Source organism: Alexandromys fortis, unplaced genomic scaffold (genome assembly GCF_014885135.2).
Source record: "Alexandromys fortis isolate MF-2015 unplaced genomic scaffold, M_Fortis_MF-2015_v1.1 scaffold_14, whole genome shotgun sequence".
Lineage (NCBI taxonomy): Eukaryota > Metazoa > Chordata > Mammalia > Rodentia > Cricetidae > Alexandromys > Alexandromys fortis.
In genome coordinates, this window is record NW_026067910.1 from 20,117,503 (window position 1) to 20,138,044 (window position 20,542).

Consider the following 20,542-nt stretch of genomic DNA (forward strand, 5'->3'; position numbering starts at 1 on the left):
AATCGGAGGGTACCGAAGCATGACAGCAAGACCCATGGGTCATTTTCCTCAACTTTCCACTCGCTCCAAGCTAGCCGCGTCCCAGAAGCCTCCGCGCGGCTCGCTCCCGTCAGCAAGAAGCCCCGGCAGGGGCGGGGGGGGGGGGAATGCGCGCCGGAGCCACGCCCCCTCCCCACGTGGTCGGCTTCAGCCTTCACCCTCGAGGTGCGGATGTGTTACCCGCCTGCGCGGGACTGAGCCCCGTCGCTACCCCGGTGGAGACGGAAACCACGGCGGGCCACCTCGGAGGTTGGGGTTCTTACCTGCTCGGCATAGGCCGCGGTCTCCGGTTCATCCCGCCCCCGCTGATGGCAGAACCGGGCAAAGGCTGAATGGAGAATGGGCGTGCTCATGTTATCGCCTCACGGAGGACTGACTCCTAGTCCCGCCCCTTCTCTTGGCTAAAAGCAGTTGGCTGTCCTCCTGTCGGTCAGAAGCGGGTGTCACCAATAGCGTGCGGCCGACTCTGAGGCTTGTCAGGCTTGTGAGGCTGTGGGCCGCCGGAGTCCCGTGAAGTAACTTTAGGTGGAAGATGCCGGGAAGTAACTCGGGAGAGGGTAGCGATAGAAGCGAGGAGCAGGTGTCTGGTGCTAAAGTCATCGCCCAGGCCCTGAAAACGCAAGTATGGTGGATCGATAGGGAGAGGAGAAAGAGGGAGAGGGAGAGGGAGAGGGAGAGAGAGAGAGAGAGAGAGAGAGAGAGAGAGAGAGAGAGAGAGAGAGAGAGAGAGCGCGTTGTCATAGAGACGGAGGAGGGCGGGGCGGGGGGTCCTGTTGGCCTTCCCTTTGGACAAGAAGACTGGGTCACCTGGTGATCTGCGTTTATTCCTCTTCCCCCCCCCCCTCCCCAGAATGTGGAATACATGTTCGGTGTCGTAGGCATCCCCGTGACCGAAATCGCCCTTGCTGCACAGGAATTGGGCATCAGGTACATCGGGATGAGGAATGAGCAAGCGGTGAGTGTGGACATGGCCGAATGGCAATTATTCGCTGCACACGGCGTCCCATCACCTCTAAAGCATTGCACATACCACACTGTTCCTACTTGACAGGAAAGTGCGATGCAGAGAGATTAAGTCCAACTTGCCCAATATGAGTCATTTGGTAATGGCATTGGCACTCAGATATTCTGAGTTTGGGTCTGTGCTCAGATGTCAGAGCTGGAAGGGATGGTCCGTGGCCACTATCAGGCTGTAAATTCTAGCTATGTTGCTTCATCGCTGCATATGTGTATTGCCAGTATCTGGTGTGATCTCTATACATGACAAGGGCTCAGAGAGCATCTCCAGGATGGATCATTGAAGGCTAGGACTCATGCTGCATAACAGGCGTGGGGTAAGCTGAAAGACCTTAGCGACAGTAAAGCTCTTACTGGAACCCGGGTTTAATCTGGAAGCGGGGGGAAAAAGCAAAGTGGACATTTTGTAATCCCACTTACATTGTTTCCTCTGGCTGCCCAGTCTTACCCTTTCTCAGCAATACTGGCAAGAATCTGCTGTGGATGGAGGGGTTGAATGGTGCTTGCTACCAAGACTGATGATCTGAGTTCAGTGGCCAGGACCTACGTGGAAGAAAGAAGGAGATAATTGATTCACATTGTCGTCTGACCACACACACACACACACACACACACACACACACACACACAAATAATTTAAAGGAGCTAGAATTGGGGCTAGAGAGAGAGCTCAAGTTAACAGCACTTGTTGCTTCTTTAGAGACCAGGGTTTGGTTTCTGGCACCCACATGGTAGCTCACAACCACCTATAACTCCAGTTCTAGAGGATCTGATGGTTTCTTCTGGCCTCCATGGGCACACACACACACACACACACACAGTAAATCTTAGAAAAGAGTAAGAATCTATTTTGAAACATTGTCAGTCCTGCTGAGGCAGAGTCCTGTTTTCTCTTCCACTGTTGCCCTTTGATTTACCCTCTTGCCCCCTCTTGCCTCATTTTCTCTGCCCTCAAATGTGAGCTCCAGTGCAGCAGGCGTTAGGGTTCATTTTCCTATCTCCATGGTGCTGGTTTGATTGAGGCATTTGTATAATATAGATAACTACTACATTATTTACTAATTGAAAAATGTTTATCAACAAGGTTTGGAATTTATAGGGAGCGTTTTCAGTCTGAAAACTGGTAGATATTGAATTTGGGTTGCTTATTCTTTTGCCCCCCCCACCTTTCTTCAGTTCTAGGAATTGAACCTAGGACCTTGTGCATACTAAACAAGCACCCTGCCACTGAGCTGTGTACACTTACCTTTCCGTTTTCTTACTTGGGACAACTTTCTATTTTTTTTTTTTTTACCTGCGTGAGAAAGTATAGCTGCTGATCTCCATTTTACTGTTTTTCTAGGGGAAGTATGATTGCCACTGCTTTCTTTTTCTTGCATTAGACGTGCTGAGTATGTACTATATGCTTGCAGTGGCAGAGAGGGATATAAAGAAGAAATAAGGTTTACTTTTCAACTACAAGTTGATCAGCTGGGAAAAGTGGGGCATGACAAAAAGAAGGTAATCTAGAATAATGGTCCTCACAAAAGGAATCCATGAAGAGATAGTAGCTGCAGAGTATGTGGCTGGTTCTCTGATAGGACAGGGAAGATTACTCATGGAAGTAATGTTTGTTGCATGCTGTGTCCGTATAGCTTAAAGGCATGGCAGGCCGTAGGAGTGGACAGGTAGGCCAAAGGATGCTTATGGAAAGTCTGTGGTCACAACTGTAATCTCTATCTACTCGAGTGAAACAAAATCACAGATTTGGAGCCAACCCAGTCAACTGAGATTTGGACAGCTTGTTTTATCTTTCAGTGGTAGAGTGCTTGCCTAACATGCCTGGTGCTCTGGATTTCCCTAGTGCAACAACAAAAGAATTAAATAGACAGACAAATACAGTCTTCCGAGAAAGCGTCCCACAGAAGATAATGCCAGAGCTATCTTGAGGAAAGAGTAGGCATTACCTATTAGGAAGGAGGTGAGTGCTAGGTTAGGGACTCAAACTATAAATGATGATTCTACTGACTGAGGTTGAGAATAGAGAGAGGAGGAACAATCTAGAAGGAAAGATGGTGGGTTTAATGAAGGGAATATGCAAGAGGACTCAGGATTCAAGAGCATGTTTGTGCTAAAGAGAAAGATATACCTGGGTACTGCTTGATTATCATTCATCAGCTCCTTAGAGTAGTTGAGACATTGATCATGTGGCCAGAAAGCGGACAGATTGTCAGGAAGTTGATTCTCAGTGCTTTAACATGTCTGAGAGCCCCGATTCATCCTCCTGTCAGTGCTGTGAACTGCATTCATCTTATAGATGAAGAAGCAAGTGTGCCGAGAAACTTGTCAAAATCAACAGTAGAATGGAGGGGAACTGGGGTCAGAATCAGAACACTTGGACTCCAGACTTTGCTGACCTAAAAACTATGTTTACTAGCCTGCATTGATGGTGCACACCTGTAATTCCAATGGTGCACACCTGTAATCCCAGCACTTGGGAGGTAGAAGCTGGCAGATCTCTGTGAGTTCAAGGCCAGCATGATCTACAGAACTAGTTCCATGACAGCCAGGGCTACACAGAGAAATACTGTCTTGAAGAACCAAAGAAAAAAAGAGATAAGTAACACTATAATGTAAAAGACAAAGAATATTTTTAAAATGCACTCAGCATTTTTTCCTGGGCATCTTGTATTTGATTTAACTTTGTATTCCCTATCTTCCTTATACACTGGATGAAGCACAGTTGAGTGAAAAGTGGCCAAGCGTAGTAACTCCTAGCTGGTTCCTGGAGCTCATGGGTTTGTGGGGCTTACCTTGCATTCAAGGCCAGCCTGGACCACAGTGGGATCATGTCTCAAAACAGATAGAAAACCATGTTGGCCTTAAAGAAAATTGCAACAGATCGCTTGCTAAGAATTGAAAACATACAATAAATAATGTGTAACAACCATGTGGAAGCAAAACTCAGTAACAGAAGGATAAGTAAAAAAAATCACATTTAAAATGAAGCAGCACAGGGCTGGAGAGGTGGCTCAGCGGTTAAGAGCACTGGCTGCTCTTCCAGAGGACCCAGGTTCAATTCCCAGCACCCACATGGCGGCTCACAACTATTTGTAACTCTGGTTCCAGGGATCTGACACCTTCACACAAATGCACACAAAATAAAGTTAAATAAATTAAAAAGAAAAAAAAGAAACAACACACTCACTGCCTCATATACCTATCTGAAAACTTCAAGCAAACTGATTAGGAAGGAATAAAAAGGAAAACACGGATCACCAGTGTGAGGGATAGAAATGCAGACCTTGCTACAAACCCTAATTTAAAAATGAGTTGAAGAAATCACAGTGGCAAATAGAAAATATTTTAACCAATTTGAAAAGATGAACATCAAATATAATTCATAATATGTAGCTAAGATATTTCAGCCTAAGCAGTTGAGGTGACTCTGTTAGTCAAGTTTAAAACCAGTGCTGTCCACTTATTTCTCAAGACACTAGGAAAGGAAAATCAGATCTAACTCGAGGGAAGAAGTTAAGTAATTGATGCATAAGCAGAGACTAGTGAAGTGGGAAACAATACAGAAAAACTAAAACCTTAAAAATCCCAGGACTTGGAAGGCTAGTCATCATGGACTACACAACAAATTCAAAGCTAGCCTGAGGTAATGAGACCAGACTGTGAACAAATCAACTAACCCTTCATAAGTGGAGTGACAGACATAAATGACTTATAAGATTCTAAAGATGGTAATATGAATAACAAATAGTAGTGAAACGTTCCTTGAAAAAATAAAATTTAGATACTTAGATACTTAAGCCATTCCTTAAAATTTATGGTTATCACATCTCATAAAAATGAATAGTGTTAGTGTTCCAGTTCTTCCTTTCCTTTCCTATGTAAACTCTCAACTATTTTTGTTTCATTGTGTTTTTGCGACAGAGTTTCTCTGTGTGGCCCTAACTGTCCTGGAATGCACTCTGTAGAACAGGCTGGCCTCAAACTCAGAGATCTGCCTGTCTCTATCTGGGACTATCTTTAATCTGGGATTAAAGGCATGCACCACCATGACCAGCTCAAATTTACTCTGTGATAACCCTTTTGTATGCTGTGAATATATGTTGCTCTAACTGGTTGATAATAAAAGCTACTTTGGCCTATAGCAAGGCAGGGAAGCCAAATTGAATACAGGGAGAGAGAGCTGAGTCAGGAGAGATGCTGCCCAAGAAACAATGCCAGCATACCTGTAAAAGCCACGGTAACATCTCAATATATAGATTAATAGAAATGGGTTAATTTAAGTGTAAGAACTAGTTAGTAATTAAGCCTGAGCTATTCAGTCAAACATTTTGCAGTTGATATTAAGCCTCTGAGTGATTATTTAAAAGAAGATGTGGGCTGGGTCGGGACGGAGCTACCTCATCCTTTAGTAATTAGATTTTTTTGTATTTATACCAGAGTCCTCTATGTCTCATTCAGTCCTGCTGCCCTTTCTTTGTAGGCTTGTTATGCTGCCTCTGCGGTTGGATACCTAACGGGCAGGTAACTAAAGTCTACTTCATTAGAATACACCGAAAAGTTTGGGGTAGAAATATACATGTCAACTCACAACTTAGTTGGCTTGAAAAGATTGTAGACGATAGTATTAGTAAGAAGTAACCCTTAACTTCCTTAGGCCACTTCATCTAAAAGGCTTGGTTCCCAATGAGGTTGCTAGAGCACATTCCTGTCTTCTGTGTTAGATAATTACTCAGCCCTCGCTTTTGACTAAAAAGTAATACTTGTTCAAAATAACCACTTTAGAAAACGTAGAAAATATATAAGAAAGAAAAACTAAAATGACTGTAATCCCACAACCGCTAAGGTTTTTTTCATATATTTTACTTTTTTTCTACATTCACATATTTTTTAAGGTGGAATTTGGGCCTTTGTTAAAATTTGTACCATACTTTTTATGATATATATATATATATGCATTAGTAAGATTTTTTAAATTCTAAAAGTGAAGTTAGTAATTAAATTCTAGAAATATAAACAAGCAAGAGCTCACAGTCCTTCTCTTTAATGGGAGGAAACCTTTTGAATTTGAGCCTGAGGAAAACCAGGCTGTCTGAAACAGTCTTTGAACTATTCTATGGCCTTATCTGCGATTTTGTTGACCCTGGAAAGCATTTAAATTACAGTCCTTGATGCTTTAATTGATTCTGGAATGATGATTATTTTTACAAACTGACAGTTTAGTTTGAAATTCTTATTTTGAGCATTTTAGAGTTATACTGTCTAGTATTGTAGCATTAGCAATGTGTAGCTATTCCATTTAATTAAAAATAACCAAGATGCTAAGTAGAACTGCTTTTTCGTAGTGGCCACACTGAAAGTGTTCAGTGACTGTGTGGGGTCCATGACCTGTCGAATTGCACAGGGAGGGAGGATGTCTACATCTGTAGGGCTTGCTGGGGATGGTACTGCTCTGGATACTTAGAACTGTTGTTAGTGTTCCTTCAAGTCTGAAAGATTGGGAAATGTAAAGACTTCACTGCTGAGTGGCTTAGGTCAGGAACTGTGTCAGCAGAAAGCATTCAGAAAGATGGGGAGGAAAACCATGCATCTAGAATCACCGCCTCACGGAGATTGAGTGTATTATATTTATTTGTTAGAAAATGAAAAAATCCATATATAATATATGTGGCTGTCAAAAATTTGCTTCTGTAATCAGTGAACTTGTTCCAACCCAAAATGATTGGAGCAAAATACGAAAGATTAGTAAAATACAATGTGACAGTAATAATGTACATTATATCTTAAAAGAAACTTGATGTTACTCATGTTTAATTAAGATGTTCTAATAATTGTTTACCAATTATAGTGAAGACTACATGTCTTTCCTCTGACCACCAGAAACTTTCCATGGAAACCCTAACTAACATAATACAAATTGGTACTTGGTGTGTTCGAAGCTGAGATAGCTGTCTGGCATCCACACTTTTTTTTTTCTTTCTGCTGTTAGGTTTGACGCTGTTGATAACTCTGCTTTACTTGTAGGCCAGGAGTGTGCCTTGTGGTTTCTGGCCCAGGTCTCATCCACGCCTTGGGTGGCATGGCAAATGCGAACATGAACTGCTGGTAATTAAATCATTCTTACTCAAAACTTTTTAAATGTGTCTTTGTGTGTTTTGGAAAAGTAGAACTGATATACAGTGGAAAGACTTGGGGAAAACAAAAGTCCACCCTGCTATGCTTAGAAACAGAGTAGAAGGTCATGAACTGGGAAATGACTGGAGATGGGGAAGATGGGGGTCAAAGGGTGCCTGCCACGCCTGAGGTTCAATGTTCAGCACGAGGACAAGAGTTAATAATATTGTACTGAATGCTGGAAATTTGCTACAAATGTAGATTGGGGTACTTCTGTGATATATAAAAAGGTAACTGTGACATTGTGAGTGTTGATTTGCTTGACTATAACATCAGTTCACTATAGGTATCAAAACATTGTAGCCTTTATTATATGCAATGCTAGGAAGAACATATTAAGTCCATCACTAAGAAAGAAACACTGAACATTTTAGAGTTTTATTCTCTGTATGTATTCATGTTTATGGATGTGAGCATGCTTGTAGTTCTAAATAAAGAACTACTTTTAAAATGTGTTAAATATTGAACCTAGACCCTCACTATGTTGTATAGGCTTGGCTAGTCTGGAATAATCATAATCATAATAATACTGTCCTGGAACTTACTCTGTAGACCAGGCTGGCCTCGAACTCACAGAGACCTGCCTGTCTCCTGAGTACTGGGACTAAAGGCATTTGACACTACACCCAGCTAAGGTGTGTGTGTGTGTGTGTGTGTGTGTGTGTGTGTGTGTGTGTGTAACAAAATCTTATTAAGTTAGTCTAGGCGGCTTTGAACACACATGCCCCAGACAGGCCTTAAACTTGTGATCCTCCTCCCTCAGGCCCCTGAGTAGTTAGGTTTATAGGTCTATAGCACTACTCCTAGCTGAGAGTCTTTAACACCTTTGTTCAGTATGTAGAAGTGTATTTCCATCATCTTGCTTTGCCTGGTTAGCAACTGTATTCTTTGATTTGTTAAAATTTGCTTTATAAATTGTGTAATGCTTATTCTCCATCCTTCCTTTATTTAACCTTCTCTCAGCTACTTTATCAGTAATAGTAGGATGAAGGGGATTATGTTCTGATCAATTGAGAACATTTTTAATGTGAAGGACATTTTCTTCTTTGCACTTTGTGTGGGTGTGTGTGCGTGTGTGCGTGTGTGTGTTTGTGCATGCCCACACAGGACCTAGCATGTGGAGACAACCCACAGAGGTTGGCTGTTTCCTGCATCATGGGCGCCAGAAACTGAACTCACCTCATTAGGATTGCTAACAATTGCCCTCACCCACAGAGTCGTCTGTCTGAGCTTCACTGTGTTTCTTTCTTCCTGTCTTCCTTCCTTGTCTTCCTCTTCCATATCTACCTTAGAAATTGATATTTAAGTCTGGGGTCTGGTGAGATGCCTCAGGGATTAAGAGCACTGACTCCGGGCTGGAGAGATGGCTCAGTGGTTAAGAGCACAGGATGCTTGCTTGCTCTTACAGAGGTCTTGAGTTCAATTCCCAACAATCACATGGTGGCTCACAACCATCTATAATGAGATCTGGTGCCTTCTTCTGGCCTAAAGGCATACATGCAGGCAGAACGCTGTGTATATAATAAATAAATTAATTTAGAAAAAAAAAAAAAGAGCACTGTCTGCCCTAACAGAGGCCCCAGTCCAATTCCCAGTACCTGTCTAGAATGAGATCTGGTGCCCTCTTCTGGCATGCAAGCACACATGCAGGCAGAACACTACATAATAAATCTTAAAAAAAAAAAACCTTTAAGTTTGATGTATTTTTTAACCTTGAGAAATAAAAAGTGGAGAACTTTTTTAGCCGTGAGAAATGAAAATTGAGAACTATTGCTCATTTTTCCATTTCCAAATAGGTTTAGTCAAGAACATACAATTTTTCTTCTCTCCATTTCAGGAATAGTAAGGCATAAAGTTGATTCTGTCACTGTACCTGGAAACCTAATGTTAACATGGAAGGGGGGAGCTGATGTAAGAAAAGCATTTACTGTACGTTTTCCATTTTTGTGATTTTTGAGAGTGGGATCTCGCCCATCAGATTACATCTTAATTTTTTTTTAATCTCTAGGTTTTCAAGGGAGATGTAGTTTTCTTTGTTCTCTGTCTTAGTCACTCATAATTGTCATGCATTGGACACTGATGAATGTTTTCTGTATTCTCATTTCTAACTGTCTTTTTAAAAAATTGCTGTTTCAGGCCCTTGATTGTGATTGGTGGTTCTTCTGAAAGAAATCAAGAAACAATGGGAGCCTTTCAGGAGTTTCCTCAGGTACCCAGCTCTACCATCCGAGCAAAGATTACATACTGTTGAAGTAAAAACACTGTCTTGGCTGGGGTTTCTGATGCTTGATGAAACACTGTGGCCCAAACCAACTAGGGATGAGAGAGTTTGTTTGTTTCCTCACCCTGGGAAGTCAGGCAGGGACTGATGCCAGGCCACAGAGGAACAGCAGGTCAGCAAGACTTGCTCCTCGGGCCGCAGCCAGTTTTCTTACAACTCAGGAGCACCTGCCCAGGGGTGGCCTTGTATGCTGTTCCCACCCACTTTCATTAATCAAGAAAATGCCCTACAGGCTTGCCTACAGGCAATTTAATGGAGGTGTTTTGTCAGATAAGGTTCTTCTCCTCAGATAACCCTCGTTTGGGTCACATTAACCAAAAACCTCTCACAAACACAATTTATAACGTCTGTTAAAAATATGAAATGTGGTGGAATTTTGTTTGTGATCTAACAAGTAAAGCTCGCCTGAAGAGTGAGTGCAGAGCCAAGCCACTAGTTAGCCCCAGAAGCCAGGCAGTGGTGACACACACTTCTTGTAAAGATGAGCATTTCTAGCACCCACTTTGGGGGGTTCACAACCACGGGCAATTCAGCTGTAGGGGAACATGATGCCCTCTTCTGGCTATGTGGGTACTGCACTCAGATATATGTGCATATATAGAATTAAAAAGATGTAAAGCAGTGATTCTCAACCTTCCTAATGCTGTGACCCTTTAGTACACTTCCTCAGGTTGTGGTGACTCCAAACCATAAAAATATTTTTATTGCTGCTTCATAACTAATTTTGCTGCTATTATGGGCCATAATGTAAATATGTGTGTTTTCTGACGGTCTTTAGTTGACCCGTATGAAAGGATCTCCAAAGGGGTCATGACACACAGTTTGAGATCTGCTGATCTATACCAAAATTGACATGACTTAATTTTTTATTATTTTATTTATTTGTCTGGATGCTTTGCCGCATGTATATCTGTGCAGTGTGTGTACAGTGCTTGTGAAGGCCAGAAGAGGATGTCAGATCCCCTAGAACTAGAGTTTCAGATGGCTGTGTCTACCATGTGGGTGATGGGAATCTAATCTGCGTCCTCTAGAAGACAGCCATTGCTCTTAACCAGTGGGCCATTTCTCTAGCTACTATAGATCTATTTTTTTTAATATTTATTTATTTATTATGTATATAATATTCTGTCTGTGTGTATGCCAGCGGACCAGAAGAGGGCACCAGACCCCATTACAGATGGTTGTGAGCCACCATGTGGTTGCTGGGAATTGAACTCAGGACCTTTGGAAGAGCAGGCAGTGCTCTTAACCTCTGAGCCATCTCTCCAGCCCCTATAGATCTATTTTTATTGTGTGTGTGTGTGGGTGGGTGGGTGTGGGTGTGGGTGGGTGTGTGTGTGCAGGTGTCCACAGAGGCCAGAGGTATCAGACCTCTGGAGCTGGCATCACAGACGGTTGTGAGCTACCTGATGTGGGTGTTAGGAACCAAACTCGGGTCCCCTGGAAGAGCAGTAAGTGCTTTTAACTCTCCAGCCCCTCCAAAACGACCTGATTTTTAAACTGAAATTAAGTCCTTTACATAGTATTAAAGATGTAAGAAAAAAAAAACTGGGTGGTGGTGGGGCATGCCTTTAGTTCAAGGCTATCCTGTTCTATAGAGCAAGCTCTGGGACAGCCAGGGCTACACAGAGAAACTCTGTCTTGAGGAGCTTAAATAAATAGATAGATATATGAATAAAAATGGGTTTGGGGTACAACCCTCAAAACGCTACAGAAATAGCTAAAAGAAAAAATTCTTCTCAAAATTATCAGACTTGGTATACATTTATTTTTATTTTAGGAGAAAAGAAAGTATTTCAAAAGTTGAAAAAATTGTCAGCAAAATGTTACAGCTTCAAAAATAACTTGCAGGATGCTAAAGAGATGGCTCAGCAGTTAAGAGCACTTGTTGTTGCTGAGGACCTAGGCTACCAGGTCCACATGGTAGACCACAACTGTCCATAATTTCAGTCCCAAGGGATCTGACCTCCACAGATACTCTGCACATCTATGGTGCACATACATATATGCAGGCAAAACACTCTTACACACAGAATTAAATAAATCTAAAGAAAAATAGTGATAGAATGCAAACAGCTGAGGGTGAATGGTTGACCTGTAACAGGAATGCACTAGAACTATACATGCTATAGGCTCTCTACCACTGACCCATGCTCAAAGTTTCATACAGAATTTATATTGCATTAATATAAAATGCTACCCTCGGTACAAGTCCTTATACTCTTGAATACAAAGTTTTATTGGTTAATTATAACAGTAACAAAAGTTTTCAAATGATGCTAATGTATCCAGAAAAGTAGAATTGATAAATGATTGAAAGGAAATTTTTTTTTTTTTTTTTTTTTTTTTTTTTTTTTTTTTTTTTTTTGGTTTTCCGAGACAGGGTTTCTCTGTGGTTTTGGAGCCTGTCCTGGAACTAGCTCTTGTAGACCAGGCTGGTCTCGAACTCATAGAGATCCGCCTGCCTCTGCCTCCCGAGTGCTGGGATTAAAGGCGTGCACCACCACCGCCCGGCTGATTGAAAGGAAATTTAAGTATAGTCTTGGATATGGTGCCACACACCAGTATTTCCAACAGTTATGAAGCTGAGGCAGGAAGATTGTGCATTTAATACTATCTTAGGCTAGCAAGACCCTGATTTAGAGCAAAACAAAAATAAATTTTAGGGCAGGTGAGAAAGCACAGTGGGAAAGGGTATTTGCTGTCAAGCCTGACAACCTGAGTTTAGTCCTCAGAACAGACATGATAGGATACTCAACTCCCACCTTCACGGCATCTTAGGTAGGGGGTCTATTGCTGTGAGGAGACAGCATGACCATGGCAACTCTTAGAAAGCAAAACATTTAATTGGGACTGATTTACAGGTTCATCATGACAGGAAGCATGGCAGAGAGTCCATGTCTGGATCTGCAGACAGTAGGAAGAGAGAATGACTCTGGCCTGAAAGCCTACTCCCATTGACACCCTTCCTCCAACAGGGCCACACATCCTAATAAATAGTGCCACTCCCTATGGGCCTGTGGGGGCCATTTTCATTCAAACCACCACATACAGAGAGGAGATAAATGTGTACAATAGTTTAAAGAAAATATGAAGTTACTTTAAAAATTACAGTCATGTGAAGCATGGAGTAGAGCATTAATGTCAACCATTAAAATATATTTCCCTAAAACAATAAGTTTATTAGATTGTAAATTAAAACACAGTTTGATTTAAAATTCAAATATCCTTTTCTTATTGGAAGTTCTTAAAACTGAAGGCCATGAACACAAGATTCTAAAAAGCTGAAGGATGTCTTGGCCCCCTCAAGCCTGTGTGACTAGGGCTGTCATCTTTTCCATAGATTTCATACTGAAAAGCATCAAGGGCAAGTTTCGCCATGTTCCTCAAAGTACATTCATTAGCCAGTGTAGAGGTAGCACTTCCAACTCCCAGTTCCCAGAGCAGAGCAAAAAATACATGAAAAGACGAGCAGCAGAAATGGAAGACGATGTAATATGCATCAGGTGAATTTTCATAGTCTTGCTGGGCACTTGCTTGTCAGCTAACCTCCCCCAGCAGTTTATACAAATACCCGTTTGCCTGTTTTATGGTACATGGTATATATTATTTTTACTTTTGCTAATCTGAGAAAGGAAAATAATGTTTTGATTCTAGAATCATCCTGAAAAAGGACTTTGATTGTGATTTGAATGTTTTTTTTGAGATAACCTAAAAAAAAGCCACATTTTTTTTCTGTCTTGCCTCTAAATGTAAAAAGCAGTAATGACTTGAACATTTTATCTTCCCTTTATGAGAACAATATAATTGTGATCTGAATTTAAATGATTTTCATTTTCTGTATAGGTTGAAGCTTGCAGATTATATAGCAAGTTCTCTGCCCGGCCAGCCAGCATAGAGCATATTCCTTCTGTTATTGAAAAGGTACAGTATTTACTGAAAAGCTCTCCGGAGATTGGCCCAGTGTCTCATGTAATGTGCCAAGCACATACTCCTCTGTAGAGCAGCACCTTCAGCACTGCTATTTTTGTTCATAATGGAGCGATAATATTCCCAGACTATAAAAATGACATTGTTAAAAAGCTATTTGCATTCTACCGTTCACTGCCATTATGTTTAATTATTGAAACAGAGGGAAAGCAAGCTATTTTTGGAATAAAGTTTCTCCTGTATGTTAGTTCCTTAAATTATCTTTTTATTTGAACCAAAGTAAAGATAAATATTTATCTGGGTAATGATCTCTTAAGCTTTTGCAAAAAATGTTGGGAACATTGCATATAAGATCGTCTTTTACTTAATTAAGTAACATGTTGTAAATTAATGTTAGCTAGCAAGAGCTTTATGTGAAATTATAATTGAGCTATTTCAAAACCATGCATTACAGAATCAATTTGATACATCATAAATTGTCACAGTTTCTGAAAACACTGCCAAGTAGTTAAGGTTAAGAAGTGGGTAAAAGTTCAGTTCATGATCCAGCATAAATAGGAAGCAGAGACTAATGGATGCTCTTCAAGTGTAATAGAACATGAATCTCAGGGCCTTACAGGAACTCTTTATCCCCCTTTAGACGAAACTATCTTTCAGAAATAAGTGTTAATGGAGGACATTTCAATTTTAATTATAACTTTTGTTTTTGTTTTTGTTTTTCAAGACAGGGTTTCTCTGTAGCTTTAGAGCCTGTCCTGGAACTAGCTCTTGTAGATCAGGCTGGCCTTGAACACAGAGATCCGCCTGCCTCTGCTGGGATTAAAGGCGTGCCCCACCACTGCCCGGTTTAATTATAACTTTTATCCAGCTAAGAATGCCTCAAGAAAACTTAGTGTTCACTTCACACTTTTAGATTAACTTGAAGAAGAATATGATAATTGAGACATTTTGTTTGTCATAAACACAGGCAGTGAGAAGCAGTATCTATGGTCGGCCAGGTGCTTGTTACGTTGACATTCCTGCAGATCTCGTGATCCTCCAGGAGAATGTGAATTCTATAAAGTAAGAATTATTCAGATTTTTCCTTAGTTTTGTGTTATCATACTTACTCTTCGAAAAGAATTTATCTAGCAGTTTGTTAATCTCCAAGTGTCTCAATACTTTTGATGATTTTGTAATTAAACTGAGTCCTAGCCAAAAGGCTTGGTTCTCTTCATTTAAATGGTATTACTTAGTAACTGTCTATCGATTTAACTACTAATCTAATACTTGGAACTTCCTGATTCCTTATTCAAAGTTATTCACCCAGTTAATAGCCTCAGATATACATCTCCATTAACGTATGGGTTATTAACATATAGGTTGAATTTCTCTATGTCTCACCAGCTGCTCCCAAATAACTATAATTTAGTTAAAATTAATTAAAATTATTAATTTTAAATGGTAGGCCAATAGCTCAGGCTGATCCTAGCTAACTCTTACATTTAAATCAACCCATGTTTCTTATTTACCCTCTGTCATGTGGCTGCAACTTCTTTCAACATGGCACTTTCATCTTGCTTCTCTGCATCTGCTCAAGATGCCTCTGATTCCACTCTTCTTCTTCCCAGTGTCCTTAGTTTGGCTCGCCCCCTAACCTTATCTTGTTCAGCTATTGGCCAGTTTTGTTATTAAATCAATCACAGAACATATATTCACACATTGACAAGCATTTCACTGTAAGCCAAGAGATAAGATAGATGATCGATGAAAGCATTATTAGGATTTAGTATAAAAAGTGTTCGTCTAGCATCCCTATAACTTAAAATGTTCTGAAGTGTTTCTGTGATTTGTCCCTCACTTTGATTTCTTAAATAAACCTTGAGTGAAAAGAAGTACAAAAAAGTCACACTTAATTGTCATTCACCTTGATAAATATGCTACCGTAGTCCATCAACCCCCTAAGTGGTATTTCTTTAGTCTTAGGAATAAAATATGCCTTTTCTATTATAACATTTTTAGAGAAATCCAGAAATGTCTAAATCATTCTTTTAAAAAAAGATTTATTATTGTACTGCTGTATGGGGGGGCCAGCCTCCAGCAGCACAAGGCTTTGGCAGGAGTCCATGGAGTTGGCGAAGCTGATCTTTTCTATCGGAAGGGTGTTAGGGGAAAAGGCACTCACAAACTCTGTTGGTGATTTCTGTGTTTATTCTCTCCTCATGTTGTTTCACAGCTTTTATACCCCAGCAGAATCTTCCAGGCAGTGCAAGAGTCAAAACAGTTGTGTTCCATTTCTCAAGTGAAAGATTATTGGTAAAAACATGTTTTTAATCTCCCTCATATGATTAAACATTTTATATATTACAGGTGAAATACAAATTATCCCAAGAACCCACATGCATTCATACCCAAACAACTTGTAGATTAACCACGTGGCAAGCATGTTGTTCTTGTCAGGTCTTTCACTGGCAGGCTACATTCTGCAGTTACAAAGAGCGGGCCAATTACTTTATTACTTATCTTGAAAGGAATCTTAAAGAAATAATAAATATAAACTTTGATATTTGAAAAAGAATCAGTCAGCTCTCCTTTAAATCTTTAGGGTACATATTCATTCATTAACAGTTTTTTACATCAGGAGATTGAGGGCATAAATGGGTATAAAGGATTAATCATCACCTTTGGTCATTATCCAAATCTAGCAATGAAAGTCCATCAGCCAGTTATAATTGGACTGCCTTGTTCTTGTTTCCTGACCTTAAAGAGTTTCACATTCAACTATGTTCCTTTCTAAAACTTTAGATAGTCTTCTTGGGTTTTTTACCTCAAAGTTACTTAACAAAAACATCTAAGTCTAACTTTGTTATTTTCAAAGCTTTGTTTCAGCTGTGATGCACTCTGAGACCCATGAACCCATCTCCCAACATTTAGGTTAAAGAATTTAAACTAGCTATTGGAATTTGATTGTTAATTGTCATTAACTTGAGCTACAATCCATGCAGCTCCTTAGGTGAGACTCACAGACCTTGGCTGTGAAACATCCTTGTATCATCAAAACTCTGTATAAGCCAATATTATTATTATCAAAGTAGACAGTACAGCTTAGGGAAAGATCATCTTCTTGACAATCCACAGGTAAAAAAAATGCCCAGTAGAATGGGATGTTTCCAAGAAATAGACACACTTACAGGCAGTGGGAATCTCCCCACGTCCACTCACACCATGCTAGATACCAGAGAAAGGGAGCCACAGCAAACATGTAAAGGTGCAGAGGAAGCAAAAGTCATTCCAGGGTCTGCAGTCCCATGGCCTTGCCTAAAGGAGATTGGCCCATCAGGGGGTTCCCTTCTGCTGGCCTGACACCTGGAACTTCAACTGCAACTTGCTACTCCTCTGGCATGGCCAATGGCATGTATGTGTGTATCTGTGTGAGTGCTTGCCCATGTGTACAGGTATCTGTGGAGGTCAGAAAAAGGTATCCAATCTCCTGGAGCTGAAGTTACAGGCACTTGTAAGCCACCTGCTGTGGGTGCTGGAAATACACAACAGGTCGTGGAAGAGCAGCTCTTGACCACTGAGCCTTCTCTCCAGCCCAAAAGAAATCCTTTTATCTAAGGCCTGACATTTTTAACATTTAGTACCTTTCCTTTTTGTCATGCATATTTAATCAACATGTTGAATTTATAGTTAGAAGATTTAAGACTGATTTCACTGTGTAGTCCAGCCTGGTTTCAAAGCCAATCCTTTTGCCTTCACTTCCCAAGTACTGGGTTTACTAGTGTGCACTACTGTCCTGAGCCTTCATACACATTATATAGGTTACATTCCTCCTGTAGTTTATTTATTGAACATCCATAACAATGAATATTCATTGTTTTAAATGTGTATATGTGTGTTGAAACAGTGTCTTACTACAGAGCCTTGGCTGGAACTCTCTGTAGATCAGGCTGGCCTCAAACTCAGATATCCGCCTGCCTCTGCCTCCTAAGTGCTGGATTAAAGTGTGTGCCAACACTGCCTAGCGTGTTTCATTGTTATTTCTTAAATGCAATGTTTGTGGACCTCGCTATTATGGAAATAGTTCTCTAGTAGCTACATACAGTGGTCAGTATATTCAGTATACTGGGGTAGTTTCTATTTGTTAGAACCAGACATGATGACATCTATTGTGTGTGTGTGAATGAAGGACAGTGTGCCTTAGGTGAGTTGAAAATGTAGCCTCTCTTTAAACTTGTGTAGAGGTTGATGCCCTATTTTATTGTGTGTCTAGATAGTTGGATAATATAGATCTCATTTTTTTTAAAAAATTTTTTAAAGAACAGGGCTTCCCAATAGCTATAGACCCAGTCATGGAACTTGCTCTGTAGACCAGGTTGGTCTAAAACTCACAGAGATCCACCTGCCTCTGCCTCCTGAGTGCTGGGATTAGAGGTGTGCACCACCACTCTCAGCCTAAGGCATTTATTTGTGTGTGTGTGCATATGCATGCTTTAGTGGTCAGAGGACAGTTTGATGGAGTCAGCTGTCTCCTTCCAGCAGTCCAGGGACTGGACTGAGTTCTCAGGTCTTCAGACTTGGTGACAAGTGCCTTTACTTGCTGAGCTATCTCCAAGCCCCTAGCCTCTTTCCATTATTACAGCATCATTTTCATTTCTAGGTACAAGGAGTGCTGCATGCCATCTCCAGTGAGCATGGCCGAAACCTCTGCTGTGTGTATGGCAGCATCTGTTATTAGAGATGCCAAACGGCCCCTGCTCATCATCGGGAAAGGTAGCACAAGAACTCCTTAGGTCACAGACTGCGGGAATGTTGGCACTGTCTTCGTTGCTTGTTTTTATGTGCTCTGGTGTTTGTAATTGCAGCAAATGGTCTTTTCATCCATTTCCAAATCACAGAACTCATGTTCAGTGGCCTGAAGACCTTACTTTTACAAAGAATAATTTTATTTCTTGACTTAGAAGTAAATAAGTGGTATGGGAGGTCTTCTGTCTATGTGTTGCTTTATTGATTAATGAATAAAAAACTGCTTTGAGCCTGTGTCTGGGAAAAACAGAACTAGGTGGGGGGAAAGAACTAGGCTGTATGTTGAGAGAAGGAAGGGGCCAAGTCAGAGAGATGCCATGGAGCCACTGCCAGAGACAGATGTGCTGAGACTTTGCTGGTAAGCCACTGCCACATGGCGATACACAGATTAGTGGAGATGGGTTAAATTAATATGTAAGAGTTAGACAATAAGGAGCTAGAACTAATGGGCCAAGCAGTGATTGAAATAATATGGTTTTTGTGTGATTATTTCGGATCTGAGCTAGCTGGGAACCAACAAGCAATCCCTCCCTCCTACAAATACGTTTTTTCTATTACAGATATTTCAGAAAAATCTAGAAAAGTTTTAGAAAAAAAGAAATCACTCCATCCAAGGAAATCAGTTTTGGCCAACAGTATTTTATTTATTTCACTTTTAAAATTAATTAGTTGATTGATTAATTAATTAATTTGGTGTTTTGAGATGGTTTCTCTGTGTAACAGCCCTAGCTGTCCTGGAACTAGCTCTGTAGATCAGGCTGGCCTCGAACTCACAGAGATCCTTCTGCCTTTGCCTCCTGAGTGCTGGGATTAAAGGTGTACACCACCACTGCCCAGTCAGTATTTTATTTTTTATGCCTATTTTACATATTGTGATAATGCCATATAGACAGTTTTATATTTGATAAGCTATTTATAATAACTATTTTTCTTAAAATTATTTCCTAAACACAATTTTAATGTTGAATTGTATACATTGACACTTGTTGTCAAATGTTTGTTTGTTTATAGTAGCTGTGGTAAACATTCTTATGCAAAGTTTTTCCATAGTTAGGATTTATGGTAGCGCTCCAAAAAGAGAATTAACTAAATTAAAAAGTATGGGTATCTGAATGACTTTTGGAACTGAAATTGCTTACTCCTTAGGTCTCACAGAAACAATTTATATTCCTGTTAGCAATTTATTATTATTGTTTTTTTCTTTTTCTATTTTGTAGATGGATTATTTATTTATTTATTTTGGTTTTTCAAGATAGGGTTTATCTGTGTAGCCTATCCTGGCACTTGGTCTGTAGACCAGGCTGGCCTCAAACTCATAGAGCTCTGCCTGCCTCTGCCTCCCAAATGGCTGGGATTAAACAAGTGCACTTTACAATTCTTTTTAATTCTATGTATGGTATGTGTGTGTACATTTTCATGCATGTGCATATGTGGAAACCAAAAGTTTTTCGGTAGCTGTCAACAGGGTCTTTTACTGAATCCAAAACTCACTGATTTGGCTAGAGTATCTGGCCAGTGATTCCTGCGATCCACCTGTCTGCATTCCTCTAGTGCTAGGATTACAGATGTGCACCACCACGTCTGGATCCAGACTCTCCAGTGTTAGGGTTACAGATGTGTACCGCCATGTCTGGATCCAGACTTGGGTCCGCATGCTTACACTGCAGGCACCTTATCTACTGAGCTACACCCTCACTGTTATATATATACTCTTATGCTGTGTGCTCTGGGAAGGTGAGATGGAGTTATAAGAAAGGGAGTATTTTATGTGGGTGTTGTGAAGAAAGGATCTAGAGGATATGACATCCACAGCTGTACCATTAAGAAACAGTCGTTCCCCATGTAGACAAGGGGAACAAAGGTGTCTAAGAAGCAAGGCCTGAGTATACAAAGACACCCAGACAAGAAAAAGAGTAAGAAAACTTTCTGGCTGAACTAAAAGCACTATTTTTCTTGCATATGCATAATAAAGAATTCTAAGATGACCTTTTAGTGCAAAACATGATACTGGATATGAATGTAATTATACTATTTAGTAGAATTCTATAGAGAAATGGATAATATGCTGTTAGCTCTAAAGAATATAAAATTAAAGCTGGGCGGTGGTAGCACATGCCTTTAATCTCAGCACTCAAGAGGCAGAGGCAAGAGGATCTCTGTGAGTTTGAGGCCATCCTGCTCTACAAAGAAAGTTCCAGAACAGCCAGGACTGTTACAGAGAGAAATCCTATCTTGAAAAACAAAAACAAAACTCCCTCCCTCTCTCTCTCTCTCTCTCTCTCTCTCTCTCTCTCTCTCTCTCTCTCTCTCTCTCTCTCT

General features: G+C 40.6%; 2 protein-coding genes across 3 annotated transcripts in view; one reads left to right on the forward strand and one right to left on the reverse strand.

The window, feature by feature from the left end:
* Window positions 1-474, reverse strand: part of Btd (biotinidase) — a 33,584-nt gene extending 33,110 nt beyond the window's left edge. Inside the window, exon 1 of one of the 2 annotated variants that reach the window (XM_050138234.1) lies at window positions 303-474. In XM_050138234.1, coding sequence (XP_049994191.1) covers window positions 303-334 — 32 coding nt within the window. In that variant the 5' untranslated portion in view covers window positions 335-474. The remainder of the gene's footprint in view (window positions 1-302) is intronic. The other variant, XM_050138236.1, reaches the window with a different exon arrangement.
* A 40-nt stretch (window positions 475-514) lies between these two features.
* The window catches only part of Hacl1 (2-hydroxyacyl-CoA lyase 1), a 34,513-nt gene continuing 14,485 nt past the window's right edge, over window positions 515-20,542 (forward strand). Inside the window, exons 1-8 of the mRNA XM_050138232.1 lie at window positions 515-661; window positions 890-994; window positions 5,537-5,577; window positions 7,078-7,158; window positions 9,364-9,436; window positions 13,355-13,432; window positions 14,406-14,500; window positions 18,078-18,190. Coding sequence (XP_049994189.1) covers window positions 572-661; window positions 890-994; window positions 5,537-5,577; window positions 7,078-7,158; window positions 9,364-9,436; window positions 13,355-13,432; window positions 14,406-14,500; window positions 18,078-18,190 — 676 coding nt within the window. The 5' untranslated portion in view covers window positions 515-571. The remainder of the gene's footprint in view (window positions 662-889; window positions 995-5,536; window positions 5,578-7,077; window positions 7,159-9,363; window positions 9,437-13,354; window positions 13,433-14,405; window positions 14,501-18,077; window positions 18,191-20,542) is intronic.